The 9,605-nt window shown below is 44.1% G+C and overlaps 1 protein-coding gene across 1 annotated transcript in view; it reads right to left on the bottom strand.

Moving 5' to 3' along the window:
- Positions 1 to 5,193, bottom strand: part of TTC17 (tetratricopeptide repeat domain 17) — a 93,822-nt gene extending 88,629 nt beyond the window's left edge. The window contains exon 1 of the mRNA XM_024209810.3: positions 5,033 to 5,193. Within this exon, the coding sequence (XP_024065578.2) occupies positions 5,033 to 5,185 (153 nt within the window). The 5' untranslated portion in view covers positions 5,186 to 5,193. The remainder of the gene's footprint in view (positions 1 to 5,032) is intronic.
- Between the last annotated feature and the right edge of the window lie 4,412 nt (positions 5,194 to 9,605).

Below are 9,605 nucleotides of genomic sequence, written 5' to 3'. Positions count from 1 at the left end.
CCCCACATTTGTACCCTAAAGTTCAAAGTGGGGATACAGCCTTGACAGACAAAAGCTGCTGTGGCTTCACTGCTCTGGAACCTGAGCTAGCTAGATTAAAGTTACCTCATGTGCGTTGGCTCAAGCTACAATCATGCCACATGACTGCAGTATAGACATACCGTCATGCACCTGCACTTCAGATACTTAATCTCAACCTGGACTACCTCTATAGCTCTGAATAAATCAAAACCTCAAATTCAGTTCTCCCTTCCATAAAATTGTAACTATACTTTCTTTGTAAATACTAACCCTGACAACCACCTAAGTCAACTAAGTGCTATTACCACCAGGTTAAGACCTTAGTCACCAATCAGTGTTCGCCACTTCCCATTTACTTTGGCATTACTCAAACTGGCAATAAAATTGAGTCTGCTCCAAACCTGAGCCTCATGACTGTAAACAGGGAGTCTCCATGGCAGGTTAGAGTCCTCTGTGAACAGAAGACGGGAAGCTATGGGGGCACCAACGCCAGAACACAGGCTCATAATTAAAGTAGGACCTGGGAGGCTAGAATAACAGTGAAAAATTGTGAAGCAGTAGCAAATGAACCCGAGAACTAGTGATTTGGAGAAAGTAATTAGATCATTCAACAGAATACTGCAGGATACCCTAGAGTGTGAAAATCAGACAAGTGCCTACTACATGTGGCCTCACTTAAGCACTACACACAAAGCTGCACTGCCTAAGGGCTCCTACTGCCAACGTTTAAGAGAAAGAAAGAAAATAGCTGCAGAGGACAGCCCTATTGAAAATGTGTAGCCACCTGTCCTGCTCAATTAAAAATTATTGTATTGAATAGTAACAATAATTATACAATTGATTGAATGACCAATTGCTCTGGTAACAAGACAGACTCACCTGAAAGAATTGTGGACCTAACTAAAAACCAATAACATTTTGGAAAATTAAAACAAAAAGAAAAAAGATGCACTGGTAGGAATTTAGGTTTACACTCAATTTATTAAGTGTATTATCTACTGGTACCAAAGGAGTATGCTCTCATGTAGCATCTGGCACCACTCATGTGCTTCCACCACTGAAGTGGTAAATAGTCCCTCTGATATTTTGTTGCCATAGGCAGTGGAGGACTGTCTGTTGTGGTTCATTGATTACAGCGCTAAGATGTTACATGATCATATTTTGGCATTTGAAGAAAGGGCATTTACTGATGCAGCAATAAAACTAGACTATCTTTCAATCCACTTGGCAAGGGAAATAACTTCAGTTGTTCTGTTTTTAACTTACGAAAACCCAAATTAATGAAAAATTAAAATTCAATGCAGACCTGCTGGGGTGAGAATGGAAACTCAATGACCACACACCAGCTATTAAGTTAGGATTTTGATGTAAATTAGAATGAGATTTCTATAATCATCTCCTTTGGGGTTAAGACAAAGGAAGAAGTTCAGAGATGGGAAATAAATCAAGGTAATAAGGTTACTCTGCATAATAAACCATTCCAATGGGAAAAATACAAGATCTCCAGCTCCACATTAGAAATGCATTTACAATATGCCAGACAGTTCCTTGGTGACAACGTTCACAGTGAACAATGATCACATGTTCATCCAGCTGAGGTCAGAAAAGCATACACTAGCTGCTGGGTCATCCCTGTGTCCTCTAAGTCTGTAGTTTTTAATAAATGATTTACCTTGCCAATGCCAGCACAAGACAAGTTAGAGATTGTTGCTTTCTGCAATGAAACAAAATGACCTGAAGTCCAAACAAAATCATGCCATTAATGAACTGAAACCCTCAAGATTATAAGTACCTTCTCCTTGGTAGAGAATTCCTTCAACAGGATATGCTGGATATATATTAACTTACAAAATGTTCTTTGCTGAAGGTTACTACAGTTTTTGCTACATAAGCCTTAGTTATCGGAAACAGATAAGACTACAACCTCAGTCATCTCTGGTGTTGTACAGCATTTGTATTTGCTAGGATACAAACTTAATGGCACCTAGATACTTATATATATATAAAAAAACAATTAAATGAAAGCAACCTTCAGGAAATAGAACTTTGGAGCCTTTTTTATACAAACTATATCTCAAGGTGCTTTAATAGAAATACCACCAGAGGGAGGGAAAAATTAATAAGGAACCTGCTGAAGTAGAATATTTTCAGCCAGGATTGGAAAGGAGGTGGGAGATGATGAGGCAGAGACCTAGAAAATATGTTAAAGAAGATGCAGATGCAAAGGGGGCTTGCTCCAACAGTGCTGAGACTGTAAAAACAGATGGGGTATTTTCACATTCACTAGTAGAGCTTTATGCTATTGCAGCAAACGTCCAAGGTTTGCTTGACGAGAGAACAAAAGAAGTGCTTATTACTTGGAATGAATCCCTGGGGCAGCTGATACACCATAAATAAAAAGTGATGCTCCTTGAAACTTGTAGTACCTAAACTGAAGAGGAACTAGGCATGCTATTTTATATTTGGAAAAGTTGATAACCATAAGCTTCTTCAGTAATATTAGCAATTGCACTGTAGAAATTCAAACTGACAACAACGTAGATTTCAGTTTAATAGGAACAGCCAGGCATCCCCAACTAGAACACTGAGAAAAACACTGCTTAATAGGGATTTCTCTTCCTGGATTTTTCTAGGATAATATTACCTTCTGACTAAGAACGTTGGGATGTTTAGCAAATCTGAAGGTCTTCCTGGAAGAGAAAAACACACCTAGGCAGAAGCCATTACTTTCTCAAAACTGGAACTTCCCATCCATTCTTCCTACCATCATCCAGAGAATTTAGATCTCATTCGGAAAGATGCACTGAACAATTGCACCACCTTATGAAGAACAATCATAGTTACAAACTACTGAAACAACAAGGAGTCTGGTGGCACCTTAAAGTGCCATGCGGGCAGGGGACTGGACTCGATGACCTCTCGAGGTCCCTTCCAGTCCTAGAATCTATGAATCTATGAAAAGACTAACAGATTTATTTGGGCATAAGCTTTCGTGGGTAAAAACCCCACTTCTTCGGATGCATAGAGTGAAAGTCTTTCACTCTATGCATCCGAAGAAGTGGGGTTTTTACCCACAAAAGCTTATGCCCAAATAAATCTGTTAGTCTTTAAGGTGCCACCAGACTCCTTGTTGTTTTTGTAGATACAGACTAACACGGCTACCCCCTGATAATAAACTACTGAAGAATAAGCCATCTCACCACACTTCATATAGCCACATTACATACAATTTAACAGCCCATTTCACTAGCCCCCCCCCCCCCCCCAAAGTAGCTCCTTCTTAGAGAGGGAAGACAGGATGTCTAAGTCTCTAACACACCTTTCCCTATTTTCTCTGATTCATCAATTAGAGAAAGGGAGAATATGCTCTGACTTTCTCCATTCTAGGGTTTCCTCTCCTCCTTTTCCTTTCAGAATGCTGAACTGGCTTTTGAACTGAAGTTTAGGCTAAAAGTCTATTTAGTGTAAAGTAGATTTTGATTGTTTCTCTTTACAATACAGAGGGAACAAATCAGTAAGAAAAGAGCAAAATCAATGGGAACTACTTTGCTTCAGTAATTGATTGAACTGGGACACAAACCTTAGTATCAAAATGAAAAGCTGTGACCAAGAATATACAAATATTGTACAGTGGAGATAACAGCTAGCTGCATTTCAGTGCAAATATCGCTTCTGTCTCATCCTAAACCAGCCCATAGGAATGGGGAAGAGGATCAGGAGAGAAAATCCCAAACGCATCCATACTTCAGATTTTAACCATCACTAAAGCAAAGAGATTCAGCTACAAAAGCAACAGGCACAACAGTCACTTTCCATGTCTTCCAGATAAAGGACAGTGAGATCTGCTAATACCAAAAGGATTGTTTGAAGCTTCACCACAGGGATACTGAGCACTTATTGCATAGGAGAACTAAGCTACTTCCGGTGTTCTGACTCAGAACTCAGATTTCTTTTTCTTTTGTGTCACCATCTATAAATTTGAACATTCTTAGTGAGTTACACCCAGGCACTGAACCTGAATGTTCAAAACATAGCTTTAGTCTGAACTTACATTCAACTTCCCCAAGTACTTAGCTCTACTGATTAATAACCTCAATAGCCATTGAGGGACTGCTGGGTTGTCAGTACTTCATTGGTGAATATTACAGAGTCTCTAATCAATTCCTAGAAACTCTGGTGCTACTTAAAACAGACATTCAGCCAACAGGCACCACACGTGAAGAACTAGCTGAGCAGTTATGACTATGAGCTAGTCAGTGAGATGAGCTCTCAGATCAGCCTGGCTTTGTACCAACACACTGAGTTCAGCCTAGGTATCACCACCCAGAACAAGTATTACCCTATACTGGGCTCAAGGAGTAGGAAGAAGTACCCATACCCTATGCAACAACCGTCAGGGAGTTTCCTCTGGAGAAATTAGCATGTGACATCAACATGCCTCCATCTACAAAATGAAACCTACACATCTGCTCGTCCTGACCCTTTCAGCATCTTCTCTGGGACACTCTGGTACCAGACAGGGAAATGGCAGAGACAAAGTTCCATCAGTTGCCAAATGGAGGGGAGGGAGGAGAGAGGTGCATCTAACAGGGGTTCCTGCCCTGGGCACCTTGCAGGCATCAGACCTAACTAGGCCCACCCTGACCGGCAGCAGCAGAGAGATTCCCTGGGAACCGGCTCTGCGAGGGGGGCGAAAGAGCTATGGTAACCGGCGGGGAAAGTCATAGCAACAACGGTCACGCTGGGGAAGACAAACAGGGTGGGATGGTGGGTGGGACGGACTTGTCACCATGGCGATGTCTCCAAGGAAACGGAGGGAGGGAAATGGCACGATAGCTCGGAGAGGGGTGTCGTGGGACAGACCCAATGGGGATACCCTAAGAGATCTCCATGGCGACAGCAGGGAGACGGTTTCCACAGTCTCGTTGAGAACTGGCTACCCCCACACTATGAGGGTGTTCGTCCTGGGGGGAGGCATCTCCAGGGTGACGGTCTCTGTGGGACCCCTTACCTGCTGCTGTATCTTGCCATCCTCGGTGACCACCCAGTGAGTGGTGGCGGCGCCGGGCCGTGCCCCTAAACCCAGCAGCAAAGCCAGGCCCAGCACCCGGCCCCATACCGGCCAACGCCGGCCCCACCCGGACGCTCTTGTTGCCCCCGCCATCTTCCCCATCCCAGCCTTCCTGGACTACCCGGAACCGGAAATGCCTGCTCCGCCATTTTGGGGTGGGAGCGAGGGCAAGGAGAGGGCGGGACTCCGGCCCGTCCGGAGGGGAGGGGGTGTGTCTCCTCTGTCAGCGGCTTCTCTTGCCCTGCCGTGCTAGAGCCGCTCTGGTTTCGGCTGCCTGTACGGGCCGGGTCCTAACGCTGAGTCTGCAGCGGGCCGGGCTGCCGGGGCTCAGGCCTGGCTGTGACCTGGGAAGGGCGGGGCCGAGCGCTCTGCTGGGAGCAGGAGAGCCACGACCCTCTCCACTGGGGCCGGGCCTCTCGTCTCGCCCAGGTGAAGGGCTGGAAACAGGAGAACAGCCCCAAATGTCCCCTGTGCGGTGAAGCCCGCTGCAGGGCCGGGGGGGGGGCTCGGTTCCCCCCGCTGCCGGAGCGGGGCCTGGGGGGTGTGCTCGGTTCCCCCCGCTGCCGGAGCGGGGCCGGGGGGGTGTGCTCGGTTCCCCCCGCTGCCGGAGCGGGTGCCCCCCAACCCCAACTTTACAGAGAGGAGCCGAAGAGAGCCCCCGAAAGGGGAACGGCCGTTACCGCTGCAGCGGTGGTCGCCCGAGGGGCTGACCTGTCCCCCGCATCTCCGCGGCTTGTTGGCTCATCTGGCCCGTGCTGGTCATTTAAAGGCCAACTTGGTTAGCGAGGTCGCTGCTGCTCACAGCGTGTGAGGCAAGATCACAGTTACGTGGAGATCTGCGCTATGGACTCTGAATGCCGACTCCTTTTGGTGCCAACAGTTGACAGTGCTTGGAAGCTGTTACCCCCTTTTTTGTTTTCCAGTTGAGAAGGTGCCTAGGAGAGACCCACCAAGGGGAATCAGAGCTTCAGGAGCCTAGCAGGGTACCTGAACTCCCCTGAGGTGAAATCAAGCCAAGTCCAAGAAGCCCAGCAAAGCATGCATGCTCATATTCTAAACATCTGCCCAATCTAGTGGGAATGGCATCTCCATTCGTTGTCTTAAGTAGGTAGAATTTGATAGAGTACTGCTAATTTTCTTTCTCCATGCTGGCCCTTACCTGAACCCTGACCCAAGGGCTGAGTGGTTGGGGCCCAGGCCTAGTGCGGACAACTGTTGCTGTGCTCAAAGCTGGAGAAATGGACCCACCCATGTGTCCAAAAGCCAACCCCAGACCTAATCCTGTGAACTCTTCTTCCCTCTTTGCCTGCTGCCTCCTCCCCTGCATGCTCTTTTCTGTCCCTCACAACCTCTTTCCATTCCTTACTTCTTTATTCTAGTTTATTCTGCCCAACTCTTGCTTTCACTCCTTCAGCCTGTACACTCCCCTACCATATTAAGGGCTTAAAAATGTACTTGACTCCTAATAGCCAAAGAATTAAACTAAAATGATGGTGGTACTGTCTAGGAGCAACACAGAGTTGAAAAGTCAAGCCTCTTTCTTCCTTACACCCAACCACTGGGATTCCTGCCAAGGTGCTGTCCCTGGAGTCTGCTGACTGCTTTGGGGTTCCCATCTTTTGTAGGCTCTGGCTAGCCACCCGCTAATAAATTTGAAGTGTCTACTTCAAAACACTTCTGGCTGCTAGGAAGGTGAAGCAGCATTTTCTCCCCTTTTTCTAAGTCTCCTGACTTCTCCAATGTAGAAGAGAATCTCCCCTAGCCTCCCATTTTAAGTTTTCAGCCCTAGTGAATAGTTCCAGTGGTTTCTATGGCAGCTGTGCAAAACTTACACAAATGAAAACAGAATGAAGTGAACCTGCTGCTTTTCAATGTGGTCAGTTTTCACTCTGCTGTAGCTTGGGACTCTGAGAAGCTTGAGGTGCTAGAGTTGTCTGCAGATTTAGACAGACAGCCCTGTGTAGGCTTATACTTTTACTTCACATTTGAAAGGTCATCTTCAAACCGACATAGACTAGAGCCTTCAATTATTCTTATCATTATTCTCACCACTGTGTCCTATCAGGAGAAACGACTTTTTTTTTTTTTTGGTGGTGTTATTGTGTGAGGAGTAGGTTGAAGTGTTCATCCTGATTTCCTGCAGAAGTGAGTTGCAGATTTGTGGGCCAGTCTATGTCAAAACTCTGTCTTTATTTTGAGAACACTCACCATTGAGAATGATAGCTCCATCATATCCGTGGAATGTAGCTGGTTAGGAAGGTAATATCAGGTAGGCTGAAATGGTCCCTCACGTGACTTAGGCCATTCCTACAATAAATAGGCTTTGAGGTCCATGACTAAGTTGCAAACATTTCCTGACCACTTGTGGACAGGAAGCTAAAGTCTTGTCTTCAATTTTTTTGTTTTGTTTTTTAGCAACTGGCATAACTACGCTGATGCAAACTTTATTGTAGAGCTAGTCCATTTGTGCAAACTGCACCTTGAATCTGTACAGTTTACCCATTTCAAACAGGCAAGGCATAAGACTTCAGATTTAGTCATCTAAGAAGATAACTTGGTTGTCCCAAGTTTTGGAGTTGTGGTTCCATTCTGTCACATACATTAAGATTAAATGTTGTTGTGATTTTGTAAAGGCATTTTTCTGCATCCTGCTTGTTCTATTTTGGACTGCTGGGCCTGGGATTTATCATTTGTATTTATCATTTTTTTTAATGTGACAGTCTTATGTCTAGTTTTGTCTTCACTTTAATATAAATTAATGCCACTTCTACTACTAGTCGGAGATGGAAGCTATATCATAATTTATTTAAAATACAGTAATTCTAATTCCTTAAATTATATGCATATACAAAAGCATTACATTGTATATCACTTAACACATAACATCTAACAAAACCACAAAATAAATGAAAAGTTCAGTCATCCAACAGTACATACTCTTCACATTCCTCCATGCATAGGCACAGACTTCGCTAACAGCAGAACCACCATATACTATACACACCACAACTTTGACTCAGGTCTCACAGGGATACCAGAATTTCAGAATCTCCTTTCCCCAAATTTGCTCCTACAAGGCAGAATGAAAGTTGCAACATGTGATTTGTGTTGGTTGTGCTAGTCTCAGCTTTTTCAACGAGTTAATGACAGGGTAGGTTTGAAGGGTTAGTAACAAGCTACTGTGTTTGTTAACGTAGAAAGCTCAAAAACTTTCCCTGGAGTTAGAAGTGATTGTTTCTTAAAATTAAGACCAATTAACTCAAATTTAACATTCTCTTAATCTTCAGAAAATTAAGTTTATTTCCTATAACACCTAATAAGTTCAATTCCTGCTTTAAAAGAAGCACTGAAGAGAACCTTAAATAAGGAATTGCTACTGGCACTTTCATAGTTATGGATAATGTCCTCCTGCAGAATAGCCCTAGTCCAGTGATTCTCAAACTTTTCTACCGGTGACCCCTTTCACATAGCAAGCCTCTGAGTGCGACCCTCCTTACAAATTAAAAACACTTTTTTATATATTTAACACCATTATAAATGCTGGAGGCAAAGCAGGGTTTGGGGTGGAGGCTGACAGCTCATGACCCCCTGAGGAGTCCTGACCCCCAGTTTGAGAACCCCTGCTCATGTCTAATCCTTTGCTAGAGCTACCTACTCTTGCTGCTGAATGCTCAATCTGAAAATGTACACAACTAGATTCCGTCCTTCTCCATCTTCAAACTCAGAGAATAGCCTGATGGATATAGAACCATCTGCATTATGCTGTTTCACTAATAGTGGCATCAGATTCTGAAATGTGCTCTGCTACACATTTGAAGGCTTGTTTCTGATTTATTGTGGAAAACCAAGTTCTGCTACTTCAGTACTACAGGGCATTAAGGTCAGTGCTTCCCCTAAGATCACCAACTTAAAGGTATGTGGAATGATATTGAAAATCTTTTAAATATGCAGTTGCACTACTAGCTGTGGATTTGATGGTGTTTACATGTCATTGTAGAGGCAGTCATTTACAGAGCACTTTTTCCTTCTCCTTCATTACCTGAGCAAAGTGACCTAGAGATTTAAAGCATACAATGCCATAATTATTGTAATGAGACAATTCTATCTGATTTTATTACTAGGACACTGTGTGCAGTCAAAGCATTGAAGTCTTATGAATGGTGGCTGCAGTAGGCCTGGTGAAACTGGCATCTGCCTGTAACCTGCAAGCTATATTTTCCCTATTAAAATCAAACCAAAGTGTAGCTTCCAGCTCAGTTTACAAGGTTGTGCAGATTGCTGTGCTGCCTTTTCTGGGTTGAATGGAAACATTAAACCATTGCTGGTCTTCTTGGAAGGAAACTGAACTTTGCCTTTGAACTACATGGAAAATCCAAATCTCTCAGATTCCCTACCTCTCATCACAGTAGTAACAGAGAACACATTCAAGCATCCCAAGCCATGCTCAACAGTGCACTTTCTGAAGGTATTGTGTGGCTGACTGGCAGCAGTACCCAATGTCATTGAACCTTCC

This window comes from Terrapene carolina, unplaced genomic scaffold, assembly GCF_002925995.2.
Source record: "Terrapene carolina triunguis isolate 2854851 unplaced genomic scaffold, T_m_triunguis-2.0 Scaffold96, whole genome shotgun sequence".
Lineage (NCBI taxonomy): Eukaryota > Metazoa > Chordata > Testudines > Emydidae > Terrapene > Terrapene triunguis.
Note: the sequence above shows the minus strand (reverse complement) of the source record. Positions and strands in the feature narration are given on the sequence as shown.